Source organism: Gobius niger (genome assembly GCF_951799975.1).
Source record: "Gobius niger genome assembly, chromosome: 13".
NCBI lineage: Eukaryota > Metazoa > Chordata > Actinopteri > Gobiiformes > Gobiidae > Gobius > Gobius niger.
Genome location: NC_136864.1, coordinates 5110508 through 5131641, shown reverse-complemented (window position 1 = coordinate 5131641; position 21134 = coordinate 5110508). Strand labels below are relative to the sequence as shown.

The following is a 21134-nucleotide window of genomic DNA, read 5'->3' as shown; positions in this document are numbered from 1 at the left end:
ACAATTTAGAGATGCGCCGGCTCAGGCTCTGCACCTAAATAATCTGTGATGAAACTTCTACAAACTTCTCCCTTGGAAAGATGAGCTCATCCGTCTGCTTTTATTGTGGAAATGACCGGAACTCGGGGTAACTCTTGGTGATCAATTATCCCTTTAGCGACCCAACGTGAGCGGGGACACAAGTGCGAGAGGCGCCCAGAGAGAGAGGGAGAGAGTGGGGGGGGCTTTGGTTCTGGTCCAGAGGAGTTTGTAAAGCGGTGGGCGCGGGGCAGCACGGGGCACACACACACACACACACACACAAAAAAACACACACAGGGCTGTCCCGCGTGTGTTCGGAGTGGGTGATCGAGGAGCCGAGGGAGCTGAGGTCCAGTCTGGGTCCCGGGACGTTTCGGTGCGGGCAGCGTTCGCGGGGACGGAAACGAGGCACAGGACAATGCGGAGCCGGGAGTGAGGGGTCTCCGCTCTGCAGACGCTCAACCACAGCCAGGCAGCCAGACTCGGGAAGGTAAGGTTTCACTATCACGCACATCAAAACAAAATCAAAAAGAGAGGACTGAGATGCTTTTAGCAGGTCTAAGCCGGGACAAGGATCAAACTTTTAGAAATGAGGTTTTAATTCTGTGTTTCCGACAGGTGCACGTAATGAAAATGACTCTAGTGAAGAATCACCATCAGTATTTCAGCAGGTGGAAGCACAAGTATATGATGTTTGAGGCTGAAGGAGAAACATTTGGACCAGTTTGGCCTTTCCTAAACATAAAAGTGAATTTAGATTTTGGGGTCAAAGTGTTTGCTCATGTTTGAACTAATCTAAGCTAAGATTAAAATGCTAATGCCAGTGGAATGAGCAGAAATCCCATTGGAATCAGACAATATTCGTTCTTCACAATTAAGAAAAAATGCACTTGTTCCATTTATTTTACCTAAAAAGGACAAAATCTACTCAAACTTTAGATTTAATCTGTAAATTCAAGTAGATTTATGTCACTTCTTCCATAACCTATTAACCCCCACCTGAACCGAGCGCATTTTCTCCAGTTTGGCTTTGGCTTTACTCCAATCTAGAAGCTTCTTGAACAAAGTGACATAATAGCGTCAAATGCAGGAAAAAAAAAGAAAAAAGAAGTGTTACAAAATAAAGAAAATGTGAAGAAAAAGGATAAAAAAGCACGAAAAAAAGCGATGAAGAAAGCAAAAAAAAAAACCTACAAAAACAGTTTTCAAATGAGGCGTTACTCTGGCCTGTAGGCTGTGAGCTCCAGTCCAGAAGCTGGAGAACATGTGGGGGCTAAGAGTAAGATGAATTCTTTTTCCAGTGCAAAAGTGAATCAGACGCTGAGTCATTTGTGAATTTTATACTCAAGCGTCTTTGCATGTCTGATCTGTGGCCCTGATGCCGCAACACAGGCTACATTAAATGGTAAATTATGGATAACATGCCCATCAATTTTCATATTCTTTTTTTTATCATTAATTTTGGTCCGTTTGTCCATTAAAAACATGTTGCTTTCACTACACATACTAACATACTCGACTGAATTGACTCTGAAGCTGCAGTTACACGTATGACCTGAGGTGGCAGTAGTGAGTATAAAATGGCCAACTTGAATCTAGCCCCTTTAAAGCATGTTGAAATGTGTGTTTTTAAATTCGGAACGTAGTTAATGAAGTCATTGACTCTGTGCATGACTTCAAATCATAACCACGCCGACCCAAGACGTGACTTCCTGTTTGGATCCAGCACGCCAAAATAAAAGCACACAGCTCGTCTCATTGATTTGTTCAGCAGGTGCTTGCAACATTAAAGAATATCATTAAATACACACATTTTAAGTGTTTTGTCTGTTAATAGTTGAAGTTGAACTAATGAACTGCTGAACTAATGAATAAGATGGTGCTTTTTTTTTGGCGTGCTGGATCGAAACAGGAAGTCACGTCTTGAGCGGCGTGGTTTGAAGTTATGCACAGAGTCAATTGCTTAATTAACTACTTTCCAAATTAAAAACACGCATTTCAACACACTTTAAAGGGGCTAGATTCAAGTTGGCCATTTTATACTCACTACTGCCACCTCAGGTCATACGTGTAACTGCAGCTTCTATTTTAAGCTCGCGCATGACAGCACTTCGGACCCAAAGTAACAACTTCTTGAGTGACAGTGCAGGATTTTAGAGGCAGGTCTGGGCTCTTTCTACACCTTAGGACATGGCTGGAACATGTAGGGGGAGGAAAATACATAATATTTACATTTTTAAACTCCGAATAGTCCCTTTAACAAAACCAGTCAGTGCCAACAATTGGCTCTAATTGGCCCCCGTAACAATGGGATTCTGAGTTCCCATTATGTAAAAGGAAGTCTTTCAGAGCTGGTTCTTTGGTGTAGAAAATAATACTGTGGTCAAAGTGTAGCCTCGTCATTCTAAAGATGTAACGAGTCTTAAAATAGCACTTTTTGGAGTTCCAAATGTAGCCACAGTCGCCCTGAGGATGACTCACATAAACGTGCACTGAGTCCGTGAAAAATGAACCCTCCAGTTTCACTTTCACACATTCATGACCCGAGCGGTGAAGGGTCAACTTCTCAAGTTCCGCTTTGTAAATGTTTAAGTCAGCTAAAGTGTGAAGTTCGACATGATGAGGCTGAAAAATATCTCAATAGACGATGTAATTGGAGACCATTTTGATAAGTAAACCTTTGTCCTTTAGGCTAAACTTGTCTGAATGAATAACACGTTGTAACAAATCTGAAACACAATATAAAAGTGCAAATAAATGTACAGACGATGAACATGAAGCCCCAAAAAAACATTGTTCTGTTCTTCCAAGAGCCACCAGGCTTAGATTAAGATCAAATCAGGACTAAACCCAGTCTAAAATAGATTTAAATGAGTCTAAACTGGCTGTAAACTGTCCAAATCTGAAAAAAAAAAAAAACGAAACAAAAACAAAACATTGAGCTTGACCACATCCCTAAAGCATAAAGGTCAACAACAACAACAACGTCACAATATTATAATCACTCTATAATTAAAGCTGGATACAGCAGGATAGATTTCTATTGCAGTAACTATGGTAACCGTCAAAACGCTGAATGACCGACTTGGTTTATAGTTAATATCCCTGTAACAGCTGAGATTATCCACATAGTTTTCTACTAAATAAAGATACAAAGACATGGAGAGGAGCAAAGTGGTTCAACAGCCCATAAATACATATAAAACGGAGAGTGCTAGCACGATGCTTTATGTTAGCATCGTGCTAATGCTAGCATTAGCTAACGCTAGCTACGACTGCCATTTTTTTGCTTTTACTGAGCAATCTGCTGTGAATAAACATCCATATGGGCCCGATTTAAGACTTGAATTTATTTGTATGTGATGAATAAATTTATTTTTCATCAGAAATTGTAGGCCACGGCCCCTTCTATGAAATGTTGCAGGTTTGTGAATCCAGTCACTTCCAAATAATTATCAGGGAAAACAACTGGGGCAGACTGACCATTTATCACGTGGCTATAATGTGCTGTTTATATCCTGATCTCTTATTATGTCAGTGCCCTCTGCTGGACACGTGTGGAATTCTTTCTGTTTTTTTTTTATGTAAGCTGCCCCCTAGTGGCTGGAGTGAGCAAACTCGTTATTTCTTTATTTCCATAACTCTGCACAGGATTGGGCTAGAGACTTACTTTTTTTTTTACATGCCCGGGAATTCATGCTCCTCCAAGGGCCGTCCACCTAAGTGGCAGCTTTGGCTAAAACAGTAGCTTACCACCACTGAGTATGGCGTGAATGAACAATGCCTCCAGTGTGGCGCTTTGAGAAACTTGATAACACAGGCTTGTAAAGTGCAATACAAGGGTAAACCATTATTACATTTGTAGGTTTTCTGTTTAGACTTTCCAAAACTGTCTTTCCCATTGAGTTGTATCGGTCCCTGCTCCAACGGAAATTGTGCTGTGACTTTCTAAAACCTATTCAACCTGTTCATTCTAATTAAAATGAAGTCTAATGAAGTCTAAAGTCTAAAAAAGCAGATGAGGCCAAAAACCACAGTTTCAGAAATACAACTCCAGAACAACAACATCACACTGGGCCAAAGCATCGCACCGATACTCAGTTAGAAGTTATTATAGTTGTTGCTGCTGTCCGGATATTGGGCGATACAACAAACAAATCAAAATAAACCTCCAAAACAAACTCCTCTAATTCCATGCTCCAGTGTATTGACCCGCTCGCTCATTTGCATAATAACCACATGTTTACCCACTGCCAGCCTGCATAGCTCCTGTCCGGGCGACCATTCCCTCCGTCTTTATCCCGCCTCCCCGGTCGCCGCTGTGGCCCAGTGTGAGTGAGTAAACTTGGATTAGATTAGGAACCTCGAGCTGGAGAAAACATGTGCCGATTCCTGCTCTGCCCGGAATATTAACGAGGGCCTTTTGTGGATGATTTCTGTGTTTCTTCAACCTGCCCCCCACCCCACAACCCTCACCCACCCCTCGCTCGCTCTGGGCCCGCGCCCGGTCAGAGCAACAGTAGCGCGTTAGCGGACTGTATCAGGCATCACTGTATATCCGAATGCCCACTGTCCATTCACACGCCAACGGGCACCAAGCAGGTTCTGGTCAATGGTGGCTTTTGTTTCTTTTATCTGTGGCTCTAACAAAGCATTCCTGTGTATGCTGAGAAAACAGAGAGAGAGAGAGAAAGAAAGAGAGAGAAAGAGGAGAACAGAAGGAGGGATGGACAGAGGAGGGAGCGTAAACACTAATGTGAGAGTTTGGTCTGAAGAAATGTTTAAGTTTTAGTTAAAATGACTTGAAATCAGAATGTTTTACCATGATTTTAGTAATTTTGACTTGCCAAGTAACAAAACTACCAATAGAACGAGTTTTTATGCACCTAGTAAAAAAAAAAAACTATTTTAAATCAGTTTTATTATCAAGCTTGTTTTTGCGCAAAAATACTTCCATTGGCAAATCATTTTACTTACTGAACAGAAAAATCTATTTCAAGTAAACTTTTACCAACTTTTAAATGAGTTTTTGGAGTGTAGTTCACAAAAAGTGTGACATTAACCTGAAAAGGTGGTGAAAAATACGAAAATATGTAGCTTGATCAGTGTTAATTTCGTCGACTAAAATATTTCATCTTAATTTTAGTCAAAGTGATATTTTTGACGACTAAAATTGGACTAAAACTAAATTAAAAGTTTCTCATGAGACTAAAACTATGACTAAAATGTACAGATATTTAAGTCTAAAATAAGACTAAATAAAAATGAAAAGGAGAGACTAAAATCATCCAAACTTCAATTGAAAAGAGCCTCATATCATTTAAATTCACTGCCAAAGGAGCAGCTCTGAGCTTATGTGGGAGCAGCTCCATGAAGCAGAGGAACAAGATTAAATATGATTATAATGAATATTATAAATGCAAAGTCAACTAAAGTAGTCTTGAATTTAGTCGACTAAATTGACATGCAATTTTAGTCGACTAAAACTAGATTCAAATTGATAAGATTTTTGACTAAATCTCGACTAAAATTAAACTACATTTTAGTCAAAAGATAGAATATGATGTCAAAATCATATTCTATTCTATCATATTTATGTAGTACACTGATCTTGATGTGTTGAAATGACTAGAATATATAATTTCTGACATTAATTTAAGTAATTCTGACTTGCCAAGTAAAAAAAAAATCTGCTTGTGGAATAAAAAGATTTTCTAATTTCTAATTCCATCTAACTTGCCAGTAAAATAAGGTATTTATCTTACTTAAGGTTCAATATTATGATGTTTCTTGTACTTCAACACTGAAATACTTGATCGACTCAAATGGTCAAGTAATGTTATTTCAAGAAAAGTTTTCATATTTAGTTTTTGTGTGAGGTGGGTCTATAAAAAGCAAATGAAGAGTAGAAAATAATGGATTGCCAATTATGGAATTAAATAAAGTTAATTTGGTCTTAAAGGAACAGGCCACAGTTTTCCCATACTGAGATATGTTCTTGCCTGAGCTTAGACGAGTTGATGTGTACCTGTCTGGTCTTTGTGCCCGTGGAAGACCTTGGTCTCTTCTAACTCCACCTCGTTTGGAGCTATAGGAATACACTGGGAGAGGCCAAACGCTAGCAACATCTTGGGTCGTTTTGCATGTCTGAGCGCACGTACAAAGACCAGACAGGTACATATCAACTCGTCTAAGCTCAGGCAAGAACATATCTCAGTATGGGAAAACGGTGGCCTGATCCTTTAAAACTTACAAGTTTTACAAGTGGGCGTGGCCTCGCGGAGGGGGAAGAAAAACCTCTGATGGGACTCACAATTTTTCACTCTTTATAGCCGTTTTCTAGTTGATTATGAATATATTTATCACACAACTAGAGTCAAGCCAAAATCAGGTCCATATGTATGTTTTTTTCACAGCAAAAAGGCGCTTGTTGCCTACGTTAGCATATGTAGCATGAAGCTAGTGTAGCTTCCTGGTTCACAAGTAATTTATGGCCTGTTGAGCCACGTGGCTCCTCTCCATGTCTCTATATTCATCTCGTAGAAATATTCATATTTCAGCATTTGTTGAAGTAAGAAATGGGAGAAGAGAATGGGAGTTTTTCCCTTTTGTTCGTCTTTGGGAAAGAAAATAATCATGCAAGTCGTCCCTGTTCTCCTCCTCTGGAAGCTCTTGATATTGGGGAGCAGTGTCTCTACTCCGAGCACCTTTTTAATGACCGTCCGCAATCCTCAGTGAGCTCAATACTCAGGTCATGCATAGCTCGATAGCGGGTGATTAATGAGCAGTCACAATATGTGCGGGTTAAGCCTTGATGCCCCTCTCTTTCTCTGAACAACTCTGACAGTGACCAGTTCAAAGAGCAGCTCCTCAATGCTCTCATTATGAGCCTTACATAATCTCTGCAATTAACGCCCGAGTTACATCATGTTCATGAATCGCAAACATAAACCTTTACTGTATGGGAGATGCAGAGGAGCACGCACAGCTCGGAGGGCCATCCCAGAACAGGACGAACCTCAAACTCGCCACACACGGCTTTGTGGACTCATGGAGTAACAGCACCATGTCAGCCGCTTCCCTGGCTCCATTATTGGACACAGCGTGGATCTGATATACTCCCGCTACCCACTCCTTGAGGACCTTCTCCCCCCTGTCCTGTCCCAATCACGGGATCAATAGTGAAATTCACTCCCATATCGTCATCCTCAACATCTCAGCTCCATGACTGCTGCTCTGTCCTTGGACAAGACACCTCACACACCTTACCCTGTGTTCATGCTCTGCCCGTCTGTCCCAGGGCAGATGTGACAAGTTTCTTTTCCCCGAGGATGAGAGTGAAAGAATAATGCAATGAGTGGTCAAAGGTGTGAGTAATTAATGTTTACCCGGGGTCACATGACTAACCTGACGTGAGTTAGTGAAGTCGTTGTTAGTTGAACTCGGTCCTGCTCAACTTTCTCTTTCTGGAACTCGCTTGAGTCCACTGTAAATATTGTTAAAGCTGCATTATGCAACTTTTGATGTGGAAAAAAAAGTAAATATTGTTAACCTTAGGGGGATTTCGAGCGGACTAGACCAGTTCAGTTCACCTGAGACCGATTCATTTAGGAAGCGGCAACCTGCAAGTTTGTGTTTCCAGTGTCTTTAGGGTAAAGTGGTCTGGGTCGTTATGGGAGTGGCCAAGGTCATTTATGTTCATGTGGCAACAACCACAGCCTGATATCACTGCTTTAGTCCTGCATCAAAACACCTTTGGCCTGAAATTTGGCCATTAGGTGGGACAGAGCGCTCATCAACAAAAAGATACTTAATACAGTTATTCTATATTATGCCTTTTACATTGTACAGCAATAGGAAAAAAACTAATTATAATATAGCCTCTAGGTTCAATCCATACCGAAGCGAAAGTAAAATAGTATGTTAAAGGAATAGGCCACCGTTTTTACATACTGAGATATGTTCTTACCTTAGCTTTGACGAGTTCTTTAGGACCTGTCTGATCTTCCCCCGTGCCTTCAGTCACGTAAACACAGCGCAGACGGCGTTAGCATTTAGCATCTCCTCCTCTTCTCTATAGCTCCAAAACAGGTGAAGATAGAAGCTACCAAGCTCTTCCACGTTTTCCCTATTTAAATATGGTTACGTGAAGTGTTACACTACAAAGTATAATTACACAAAATTAAACAATGTGGATTTTCTAAGTGGATAAAAGGGGGAACTATATTGTAAGGAGTAATAATATCAGGAGTAGTTCGAAATCCGCGCAGTAATCTTCACTTTACTGTGCGGATGCCAAATTACTCCTGGTATTATTACGCCTTACAATATAGTCCCCCCTTTTATCCGCTTAGAAAATCCACATTGTTTAATTTTGTGTAATTATACTTTCTAGTGTAACACTTCACGTAACCATATTTAAATAGGGAAAACGTGGAAGAGCTTGGTAGCTTCTATCTTGACCAGTTTTGGAGCTATAGAGGAGAGAGGGAGAGGCTAAATGCTAACGCCGTCTGCGCTGTGTTTACGTGACTGAAGGCACGCGTGAAGATCAGACAGGTCCTAAAGAACTCGTAAAAGCTAAGGTAAGAACATATCTCAGTATGTAAAAACGGTGGCCTATTCCTTTAACTTCATTCCGTTGCATCCAAAATAAAAGAGGGAGATACGAGACCTTGTTTCTGTTATTTAGACAAAAAGAAAGAATGCATGGGAAAACTGTTGTGCTAATCAGACGTGAAAAGCAGTAGTTTACTGACATAAATATGAGGAAAATTTTATTGAATGTTTCCACATCAAAATCAGACATAAAGGCTATGAGCAGAGATTTGCTAAAAAATTGTCCATAATATCTGTGAACAAGTCATGATAGAGCCTTGTTTAAATTTGTGAAGAGAAACCTGACTTTCAAAGGCCTGACCTATCAGAGAGGTGACAAGCCCCCCTCCCCTTATCCCCCAAACCGCTCCAGACCCCATGGCCGGCGGTTTGGACCCCTCGATGGGAGCGGACCGGTTCACTTTTGGCTATTGTAACAGTGACCCAGCTTCTTTTGTGCTTAGCATGGCCCTATACTTTACATCCTGGTGGCTTCTAGGACGCTCCAGAACCGATTTTAATTTAGGTTTCTTCGGGTTTCCTGTAGGTTTGCTGGAATGTTTATAACCATGGACACAGGTTCATCAAACTAGAACGCAAAGTAAAGGCGCCATGTTAACCACCCAAGCAGCCACTGTGTCACTGAAAGGTCGAATACGCACAAATAATCAACTTCTGTAAAGATAACAAATGCAATGGCTGATTGAACACTCTTCTCTCTAATTTATACTGGCACCACTGTTGGCACTTGGGCTTCTTTAACTAGACTTCATTTCTTTTCTTTTAGAGACCTTTCCATTTATGCCTGCCTAGTTTAGACATAATTTAGTCCAATTTAGTTTTGCCCTGATTTGATCTTGATCTCGGTCTGCTGGTGCTTCTGAAATCAAATATTTATCGATGTGGTACTTTGTGTGAAAGGTTTGCTTTAGATTATCCGGCCTTTTACCTGTTTGAGAGAAAGGATTCTTAACCAAATCGAATCTCTCGAGGGCACGGCTTTAGTGACGCTTGCCAAGTTTAAATGGGCCGAAGGCAGAGTCCAAGAAAGACGGCGTTTGGATCCGTTCGTCCCAAAACTCAGTGAACTGTCTCTTGTTTCCAGCGCGGAGTCGGTCCCTTGGTGCCGAGCTGGCCTTTCGACTGGGAAATGTCCTTCTTAAAACAGACGGCAGATAAATGTGCTCCCACCTTTATTCACTCGTTCACTGAGGCTCCACAATTGCGACTCTGTGGGATCGGAGCGTCTTCTTTAAAAAGTATCTTCTTCTTTTGTGTCCGTCCCGCGTCTTATCTCCTCCTGTTGCCCCGTCTCCTGTTTGTGGGATGCACTGGAGAAAAGCCTAATGTGTCCAGATAAAACTCAACAATGTCATAGCTTAACAATATTGGATACATTTAAGGGTATGAAAAATACACAGCGTCACCAAAACAATAATCACTACCTGGAATTAACACATGATTCTGTTTTACTGGATACTTTAGTACATCTTAATGCACAGAGTCCGTAGTAGCCATGAAAGACCCAGCTTTATAAAAGTAAACAAACAAATATGAGCTAAAGACATTTGAGATCTACAATTTTCTTCTTCTGAGACACTGAAGAGGCACCAAGAGCCCCCACACCTGCAGCACTGGAGGCGCGACAGGAAACAAAAAAGGGACAAATGACGAGAAGATGTTGAAAGACTGTTGTGGAGCGGAGGGAGCTGCGCAGGAGGAAGAGGAAAGAGGAGGAGGAGCTGACCAGTGAGGGACACCATGCTCTGAAACAGAGACAAATCCAAGAGGTGCTGCACCGTTTCAGAGAATCAGAGGAGACTGAAGGCTGTACTCCGGGTTCACCTACGTCCAAAAACATCAGGACTAACCCAACACAAAAATGACTTAATAACTAAATAAATCTAATAGTGGCAGCGCGGCTCAGCTGCAGCAGCTCAGCACTAACACCTGAACACATGTCGTTGTACGCCTGTACAATGACAATAAAGCACTTACTTAGGCCCTGTCCCAATATTCGCACCCTCATGGGTCTTTCACTCCGCCCCCTTCGCGCCCCTGATCCACCCTGCGCCAAAGCCTGCATCCAAGTGGATTTTGGCAAAGCATATTGCCCATAATGTGGTCATAGCACCTTTGCTCTGCCCAATCCCGTCAGACCTTGGAAGCTAAGCAGGAAGGGCCTGGTCGGTACTTGGATGGGAGACCGTTTAGTAGCACCAGGAAGCCTAGCGAATGTAGTGTGTGAGTGAGTGGTTGGTGGTGGTCGGAGGGGCCGACGTCAGTCTACCCCAGGGCAGCTGTGGCTACAATAGTAGCTTACCACCACCGAGTATGGAGTGAATGAATAATGCATAGGAAAAAGCTTCTTTGAGTGTCCAGAAAAGCGCTATATAAAACCGATGCATTATTATTATTATTATTATTATAATTCTTTGCGGTATTGCCCAAAATGGCGGAAAAATAAACAATAAACTTAGGATGTATAAAAACATAAAACTTACCAGATACCAGTAGTTACCCACTCTACATTTACATTTTAAATTATACAACTAGCTCAGATAAATGACTCATATCCAATATACAGTCAGCTCATTAACTACTACTTTTTTTTGACAGGGCCGGATGAAATTATCTTCAATTTTATTCACTTGAACCTTACATGCACTTCAAACAAGTGCACACTTCATAGAGGGCGTAACGCGCTGTGTGGGTATTGGGACAGGGCCTTACTTCTTGCTTACTTAGTTTAATTTAAAATGTCACATGAGTTTCCTTCGCAGGGTGGCTGGGCGCACCCTCCGAGATCGGGTGAGGAGCTCAGCTACCCGGGAGGAGCTCGGAGTAGAGTCGCTGCTCCTCCACGTCGAAAGGAGCCAGCTGAGGTGGCTCGGGCATCTGTTTCGGATGCCTCCTGGTCGCCTCCCGCGGGAGGTGTTCCAGGCATGTCCTAGTGGGACAAGGCCTCGTGGAAGACCCAGGACACGCTGGTGGGACTATGTCTCCGAGCTGGCCTGGTGTCGCCTCGGGGTCCCCCCAGAACAGCTGGAGGAAGTGTGTGTGGATCGGGAAGTTTGGGCATCTCTGCTGAGACTGCTGCCCCCGCGACCCGGCCCCGGATAAAGCGGAAGAAAATGGATGGATGGATGGATGGACATGTGTGTATACACATGTGACACCACCACCAAAACTAGAAATAAAGTGAACTGTCAATACAATGGCCCTAAACCGACTAGAGGGTTACTATTTAAAATAACAAAGCAAACTATTTCTAAAACAGGAAGTAACAGGTGCACACGCTCAGGAAGAGGAAGTTAGCCTGTGTCGCTCTGATCACATGACCACACCAGGCCTCCATATGTGGCAGGGTGACATAAATGGATTTCTTCTTCCCTGATGGCACAGGCATATTCCAAGATGACAATGCCAGGATTCATCGGGCACACGTTGTGAAAGAGTGGATCAGGGAGCATGAGACATCATTTTCACACATGGATTGGCCACAACAGAAGAGAATCTTTGGGATGTACTGGGGAAGGCTTTGCACAGTGGTCACACTCTCACATCAATACAAGACATGAAAGATGAACACAAGCCTGGATCTTTTGACATCACAGAAGTTTATTTTAAAGTATTATTTCTGTAGTTTGAATAGAATTTGTATATACAGTAAATCATGTTGTTGCCAATAACACAAACAGTTCTTAATTGTTCTCTGGAGCAGTTTGACCTAATCTTCTTATGTCATGTACTTTTCTTTAGTTAATTGGCAAATAAAAGACGTTATTATCACGTCATGTGTTAGTCGGGGAAACCTCTCTGTGTTGATCGGAAAGTTATGTGGAGACCAGAAATACCACAGGTTGTTGAGGGACTTTTGTCTGCACTTGATGCTGTTTCATGATTGTGATAGTGAGTCACCAGGTGGTCAGGACAGAAAAACAAATGGTTTCCCCCGATTCTCCGAGTGATCAAAGAAACAAAATCGAAATAGTTCTATACTCGTTCTGTCTGGGAAACTTTTACAACTCTGTCAACAAGGTTATGGTTTCCGCTTTGTGGAGTCCAGTTTGCATCAAGCACAGAATCTCCTTTTAACAGGTTAATGATGGAGAAACTAAATGCTCTGAAATCACCACGCCACACTTTTATATCGGGACAGACTTCACCAGTCATTTATCTGTGGAGAGAATCTGGATCGAAGGTTTGACAATGCAAATTAGCAACAACAGGGAACCCAAGTGTCCGCACGTCACGGAAAGTGCTTTGAGCAGTATCGTTAAAGAGCGGGTATTGTGTTTAAAGGCATTTGGTAATGATCTCAAACACATCTTTATCACCATCTTACACTTTGTTGGTTAGAAAATGAAATATTGATCAAAAACAGCTGAAAATATAAAAGTCCTGATTTTCAATTCATCTTCCCATAAGCCCCTCCCACATCCACTCCTCTCGCTGTTTCTATAGAGATCATCTTCTGGTCATGTGGTGGGTGCAGGAAGTAAAAATACAATTTATTTTCTGCATTGACTTTTCAAAAAAATTCAAATGTGCGTAGAAGACAATTTAAAAAGTGTCTTAAAGAGTGACATGGTGTGCCGGAACTTTTGTTACTTTTTGCAAATATTAGAGTTTAAAAACACAACGCAGACTAACGCGCGGATATTTTACAAGAAAGAAACTTGAAAGTACTTGAAAAGTGCTTTTATAACGTTTTAGATACATTTTCAATGTTTCAAAATTGTGTATCTTATATCGATGAGTTAGCACAGAGCTGGAGCTGATTAGCCGGCGTAGTGAGAAATCTATGCATAGAATTTTTACTTTTGGGACCCACCAAATGAACAAAAGTGGACGGGACAGACCAATGGACCGACATCCATCCATCCATCCATCCATCCATCCATCCATCAAAGTTTATTTCAATAGCACTTTACAACAACACTTGGCAGACCAAAGTGCTTTACATTAAAACACCATTGAGCTCTATAGAGAGAAAGAAAAAAGGCTGTAGTGAAGCTATAGTGAGTGTTTTCACTTTGCAATGAAAGGATTAAGCTTAGAAAGAGATGGAGAGGTGAGGATTGGCTTGGATGCGTAGGACCTCAGAAGAGAACAAATGCTAAATGCTTAGATTAATCCCTGGAGAAGATTCAAAGATGACTCAAAGATGTGCGAGTGGCTTAAAACACAGCTCCTGGTCTGTTTTTAATAAGAGAACGACATTGTGCCATGATAAAAAGCTCTAAAAGTGTGATGATACCCCTCCCTTCAAGTTTCTATAATCAAACCTGTCCTGTGTCTCCGCTCAGATGACGTCGTCCACGCCCTCCTCGTCTCGCAGCTCGTCCCCGAACAAAGTGTGCCACTCCCAGACACAGACGGATGTGCTCAAGCCGCTGCTGGGGGGGGCCATCCCGGGGGTCATGGGCCTCAGGAAGAGGAGGCGGGTCATGTCCAAAGATGGCCGCAGTAACATCCGCATCGAGCACGTGAGCGGCCGCAGCGCCCTCTACCTGCGGGACCTGTGGACCACCTTCGTGGACATGCAGTGGAGGTACAAGTTCTTCCTCTTCACCGCCACCTTCGCCGGGACCTGGTTTCTGTTCGGGGTGCTGTGGTACCTGGTCGCTCTGGTGCACGGGGATCTGCTCGGTAAGAAAGACGTTTATGTTCATGGAACTCCTGATTTAAGTCGAGACTAATAAATGTGTCAAGATGCTGTTCATTTGCCTATTACATGTCTGACCTCATTATTGACCTCTTACCCCCCGGTGTTGTGTCAGAGTTCGACCCGCCGTCCAACCACACCCCGTGCGTGATGCAGATGCAGACTCTGACCGGGGCCTTCCTGTTCTCGCTGGAGTCTCAGACGACCATCGGCTACGGCTTCAGGTGCATCACAGAGGAGTGTCCCGCGGCCATCATCCTGCTGATCGTGCAGCTGGTCATCACCATGCTCATGGAGATCTTCATCACAGGGACGTTCCTCGCAAAGGTGCCGCGCTCTCGATGTTAAAGCTGTTTACAATAATACATAGATCGGGTGAGGAGCTCAGAGTAGAGTCGCTGCTCCTTCACGTCGAAAGGAGCCAGCTGAGGTGGCTCGGGCATCTGTTTCGGATGCCTCCTGGTCGCCTCCCTCGGGAGGTGTTCCAGGCATGTCCTAGTGGGAGGAAGCCTTGTGGAAGACCCAGGGCACGCTGGTTGGACTATGTCTCTGAGCTGGCCTGGTGTCGCCTTGGGGTCCCCCCAGAACAGCTGGAGCAGGTGTGCGTGGATCGGGAAGTCTGGGCATCTCTGCTGAGACTGCTGCCCCCGCGACCCGGCCCCGGATAAAGCAAAGAAAATGGATGGATGGACAACAACACATACAGTAGTCTCAAAGTCAACTTGGAAATGCACAGTACATTACTGGGGTGCAAGTTGGAAAGTAGCAAATATGTTTGTGGGTATGTTGCACCATTTGGACTTGTATTACAAATCTGAAGAATCTGTAAACGAGAAAAATGTGCAAATAATTCTATTATGAATCCACTTTTGCATGTGCTTCTTGTTTTGAACATGAGACAACTGTTGGTCAATGAGAGTTTCAAAAGCTCATGTGAAACTGACACTATAAGTCAAGTCCAACTAGACAAGTTAAAAAATACTGACATACAATGAGAAGAAGAAAGTAAGAAAACCCATAAAACAACATCTGTTTCTCATGATTTTTTCTATTACATTGTATGAAAGTATGTGAGCACTGGTCTCAGGTTAGATTTCAGTTCCTGTATATCAAAAAGATCGGTAGCCTACAGGGCATTGGTCTGAATAATTTTATCGGGATCAGCAGAATTGAAGGCACACGCCCAAAGTCAGGTGTTATTCTCAGGTAAAACCTTTGCCGCTCCCAAAATGGCCGCCTTTCTTCTTCTCTCAGGTGGCACGGCCGAAGAAGCGTGGCGAGACGGTGAAGTTCAGCCAACACGCCGTGGTGTCGTCCCACGATGGAGTGCCCTGTCTCATGATCCGAGTGGCCAACATGCGCAAGAGTCTGCTCATCGGCTGCCAGGTAAAAGCCCTATACTTGACGTCATTTTCTTTTTGCAGGGTAGCAGTCTTTTTGCCACATAAAAGTATGTTGTTAAAGTACTAACTGTTATGGCTGTGACAGTTGAACAACTCATTTCATCATCATGAAGTTGGTCAAGATGACTATAGCCAGTCTCGGGACAATACACTGTGGTCTTGCGCTATTGCAAGATGATTCCTTTTGATTTAATTTTGTCAAATGCAGAGGAAAAAATTAGGAGGATAAAAATCTACAAATAAAAGGTTTTTTGTCTTAGAAATTAAAGGAGAAGCAGTGTTCGATCCAGATATATGTGGACATTTAACAAGTCAACTCGTCCAGGAAAGATGTCAGAGTCCGTTAGCCAGCTCAATGTGTTTTCCCTATAGCCGTTAGCATTAGCCATCAACATAGCAAAATATGAACGATCCAGATGTTTTCAGCTGTTATCAACCATCTACCACATTTAAATGGTGTCAAAGTTAGAAATGATTCATGAATGTACAGACCTTTTGAGATTTTACAAATTAGAGTAACAACAGTGGCCTCCAAGCAGTGTTAATTTCGTCAACCAAAATATTTACTCTTAAATTTAGTCAAAGTGATATTTTTGCCGACTAAAAATAAATTAAAAGTTTCTCATGAGACTAAAACTATGACTAAAATGTCTAGATATTTTAGTCGACTAAAATAAGACTAAATATAAATGAAAGGGAGAGACTAAAAACATCCAAACTTCTATAGACAGTGTGAAAGAGCCTCATATCATATAGAGTCACTGCCAAATGAACAGGTCTGAGCTTTGTTCATGTGGAGCAGCTCCATAAAGTCGAGGACCTGGATTAAATATGATTATAATGAATATTATCAATGCAAAGTCAACTAAATTAGTCTTAAATTTAGTCGACTAAATTGACATGCAATTTTAGTCGACTAAAACTAGACTAAAATCGCAAAGTTTTTTTTTGACTAAAATTAAATTAAATTTTAGTCAAAAGACTAAGACTAAAACTAAAATAAAATATGTTGTCAAAATTAACACTGCCTCCAAGCTAAATGTTAAATCATATTCATTCAGGTTTCTGCTTTTTGTGGGGTCTGATATACATGCAATGGCATTTAAACATCATCTTAAAATATATTTATGATAAAGAAACCACATAAATTATATAAATGCGATGAAATGAATGGAAAAACCTTTGTAGGAACAGGCTCAGAGAGCTAAAGATGTTTCTAAGATTTCCATGGTTTTGTGAGAGGAATTGTCGGTAAAAGGCTAATAAGCGAAAACACAGTTAAAGTTAGAGTTCAGAGTCAAAGTTTAAGTATTGTAAAGGAAAGATCTCGGTAAAGATTGTTGGGGACTTGGTTTCAGGTGGCTGGTAAGCTGCTGCAGACCTCCCTGACCAAAGAGGGGGAGACTGTGCGTTTGGACCAGAGGAACGTGCCCTTCAGCGTGGACACCTCCAGTGACAGCCCCTTCCTCATCCTCCCCCTCACCTACTACCACAGGATCGACGACTCCAGCCCTCTGCGCGCCTGGGCCGACAAAGGTGAGAGCTCATCGGTGTGAACCAATTATGTCAAAGAGCCGCTTAAAAAGGCATTCAGAACTTTATAGGGATTTCTTTTAAGTGGTTTGAGGCACGAGATATAAAAGGGCACATGGAAAAAATCTACACTTTAAGGCAATTTATGATCATTTCGATTCATTCACGCAGAAGTTACTCTGTTTACTTTGGACATTGGGTCTTAAAAACTCAGATCCAGTGTTAATTTAAGTGATATTTTTGCTGACTAAAATTACAGTAAAACTAAATTTCAAGTTGTTTATGAGACTAGAGAAATATCCAGCTATTTTTGTTGACTAAAATATGACAAAATAAAATGAAAAGAACAGACTAAAATCATCAAAACTTCCAAAGACAGTTTGAAAGAGTCTCATATAATGTGAATTCTCTGTCTTCTCTGTTCAGAGAAGAGGCTTATCTGCAACCAAAATTTATCACAAGGCAGTGGATTTATTAGCATGCCATTGGAGGAAGTGAAATTAAGGCTCACATACTGTTTTTAGCATGTTTAATTCCCCAATACCAGTGGAGGGCACCCTAACCAAACTTTGACCCCCAAAACCACCTTAGATTTATGTGATAAAGTCTCTATGTACAGACTTTTCTCTTTTAAGTTACATACATTAAAAACAACAACCCACGGCTCAAATGCACAGAAAAAGGTACATGTCAACATTATGCATGATAATAATAAAATAAAAATCTGGACTTGTTTTACCGTTTGAAAAATGTGTAAACATAAATAAACTTTGTGCCACAATAAAAAAAAAAAGAGTCCACAGCTGCTGCTTTCACTCTCACTGCCTGCTCTCCTGTTTGTTCATTTATAGCTGTGCAGACCTTTACCAAATTTAAGAAAAAGATCCAGCACAAAGAACAGACGGACAGACATTGCGGAGTATTTCTACCATTTAAAAGTACTCTTAAACACTGTAATGTATTTTAAGTAAAGGCTTTAGTTGACCACAGACTGTGGAGAAAAGCTGTTAGTTAGAGGAACAGGAAGTTTCAGTTTCCTTTGAAGTGATGGGGGTTGATAGTGGTTGTAAAACATGCAATTTGAGTCCACACAACAAGCCTGAGCCAGTGCAATCTTTGTGTAGTTCCCAAACCTGGAGAAATTGAAGGAGATGCAGCACCAATAATATTCAGATCAGTATATCCTGAAACAAATGCTAATTAATTATGGCTGAACATGTAAATGTAAATGATGAATGTAGAAATCTATCTTGCTTTCTGTCTATTTTTCCTCACTAGAATTGCTTTGTGGTTTTAGTTTTTGAAAGGCCATAACTGCGTGCCAGGGAGTAAATGCAATACTGGTGCGTGCGTGCAGAGCTTGCTCTTCCTGTGTCTGGGTGGGTCTGACAATATAAGGGGAAGTTCAGATACACGACTGAACCTTTATCTTGGTCTTACACTAACTACACACAAAAATAGAGATGTTAAAGATGAGATGAAACAGAAACAGCAATTTGAATTGCTGCAAAAAAACAAATTGCATCCGTTTCTGCAGTACATATACCTTGAGTCTTTCTATGTTTAACGCCTGCTAACCCTGTACTAGATAAAATGTCTTGAGTCATCATCTGTTGAAGTGTAGGATGTTTTGCTTTCATCCAAGAAACTTCGTCAGTGACACCAAAGAGTTCAGACAACAGGCGGACTGAACAGAGACCGATGGGAGGGGTCAACTTGTTTTATTCCCACCCCTTTTATTCTACTCTCAACCTGTTGATAAACAAACTGAGTTTCAGTCTCCATGACCCGGCCCTCACCTGATCAGTGAAGAAGAAGAAGAAGAAGAAGACGAAGAAGAAGGAAGAAGAAGAAAGAAGAAAGAAGAAGAAGAAGAAGAAGAAGAAGAAGAAGAAGAAGAAGAAGAAGAAGAAGAAGAAGAAGAAGAAGAAGAAGAAGAAGAAGAAGAAGAAGAAGAAGAAGAATCGGACACCTCCATTTCTTTTAATGGAAGTTTCAAGTAATAAGCAGTGAGCAGGTGAGAGTAGGGAATAAAAGTGGTGGGACAAGGACAAGCTAGCCCCTCCCAGTGTCTATATCTAGTCCGCCTGTGGGCTGAACTCTTTAGTGTCACTGACGAAGCCTTTTGGATGAGAGGCGAAACGTCTTACACTCTAACTGCACAGTACAGATGATGACTCAAGAACATTTGTCTTGAATGGACAATTCCTGTACGACTGAGAACTTATGCAACATTATAGATACAGACGGCATCTCTGGAATCACCCATATATGGTCATGTTTGAAAACAGTTAAGGGGGAAAACAATTTGGAGAAAAATCTAAACTTTCTCTAATTTTTAAAAAACAAACGCTAAATTATGAATATGGTTTTCTACTAAATAAAGATACAAAGACATGGAAGGAGCAAAGTGGTTCAACAGCCCATAAATACATAAAAAACGGAGAATGCTAACACGATGCTTCTTGTTAGCATCGTGCTAATGCTAACGGCTAGCTAGCGCTTGCGACGACTGCTGTTTTTTCACTTCTACTGATCAATCTGCTGTGAGAAAGTATCCATATGGGCCTGATTTACACTTTACACAAAGTTCATATTCCACCAGAAAATGGCTAAAAAGAGTGGAAAATTGTGTTTCTAAAACGATTCTATTTTCCCCCTCGGTGAAGCCACGCCCCCTTCTATGACGCAATGCCGTCTGTATCGATAGACTTCTGTACATGTATCTGAACCAAAAATCCAGGATCTTTTCGTGGTGAGAGGAAATATCAGCCACTCTGTAAATGTATCTGCTGTAATGCTCTGTTTTCTCCACCAGGGGGCGGCTGGTCTGACCCGGAGCTGGCCGACTTCGAGCTGATGGTGATCATGAACGCCACGGTGGAGTCGACGTCCGCGACCTGCCAGGTGCGCACGTCCTACCTGCCCGACGAGATCCTGTGGGGCTACGAGTTCCCCCCGGTCGTCTCCCTCTGCCCCAACGGGAAGTACGTGGCCGACTTCGCCTTCTTCGACAAAGTGTTCAAGACGAAAACGTCGCCCATGTTCATGAAGCCCGGCAGCTGTCAGAGCAACGGAGGCGGGACCATTTCGGAGGTGAGCGAGGCCGGGGAGAAGATCCGTCTGGAGCAGTGCTTCACACAGAAAGGAGACGAGCGCGGACGCCGCCTCAGTGTCCGCATCAGCAACGTGTGAGAGACCAGAGGTTTCTGTGACAACATGGACATTAGAAACCACTGTAAAGATGGAGATGTAAGAAGCAAGTCTATGCAGAAACGTACCAGATATGCAACAAGAGTGTTCGAAAAACTAGATAGGATAACACTGACATGAAGCCAAGGGACCAGTTCACCCAAACATATCTGCAACATCAACTTTTTTGAGCTGTGTTCCTTCACCAGAAACAGACCAGGAGAAGCATTTCAGTTTGAGCGATCCTGTTAACTTGAGTTGTTTTTAGTTTTAGGTGTTTTCTTTGACTAAAAGCGTTTACAAGAGAGAAGGGTCACTGAGACTGAGAACAACAAAGGTTGAGAGTAGCCTTTAATAGAGGGGAGGGACTTAATTTACCCTCCCAGTGGTCTTTATATAGTCTGCATGTGAGTTGTAAACCTAATGTTGCCGATGAAGTCTTTTGGATGAGAGGTGAAACGTCCTACACTTCAACTACAGAGTACAGATGATGACTCAAGAAACTTCATCTAAACCATAACTCAAGAAAGCGCCACCAGAAGGGAATAAAAGGCGTCACATCCCCCTATTGGAGGAATTGTGTAATTGCATCTATGTAATGATAGATTCTAATGGCTTCTCCCACTAATTGTGGGCCGGTGTCAGGTACAGTATAACGGGCCTTATCTTGATCTTGACTGGCCCAACCAGCCTAAAAGTACGTCGGATCACCAAGA

At 42.0% G+C, this 21134-nt stretch overlaps 1 protein-coding gene across 1 annotated transcript; it reads left to right on the top strand.

The window, feature by feature from the left end:
- The first annotated feature begins 289 nt into the window (after positions 1-289).
- On the top strand, positions 290-20615 carry LOC306973024 (ATP-sensitive inward rectifier potassium channel 10-like). The gene is made up of 6 exons (XM_079569822.1): positions 290-511; positions 13932-14274; positions 14406-14617; positions 15545-15676; positions 17052-17229; positions 20045-20615. Exons 2-6 carry the CDS (start codon positions 13932-13934, stop codon positions 20419-20421), a joined length of 1242 nt encoding a protein of 413 aa, XP_079425948.1. The 5' UTR covers positions 290-511; the 3' UTR covers positions 20422-20615.
- Positions 20616-21134: the final 519 nt, after the last annotated feature.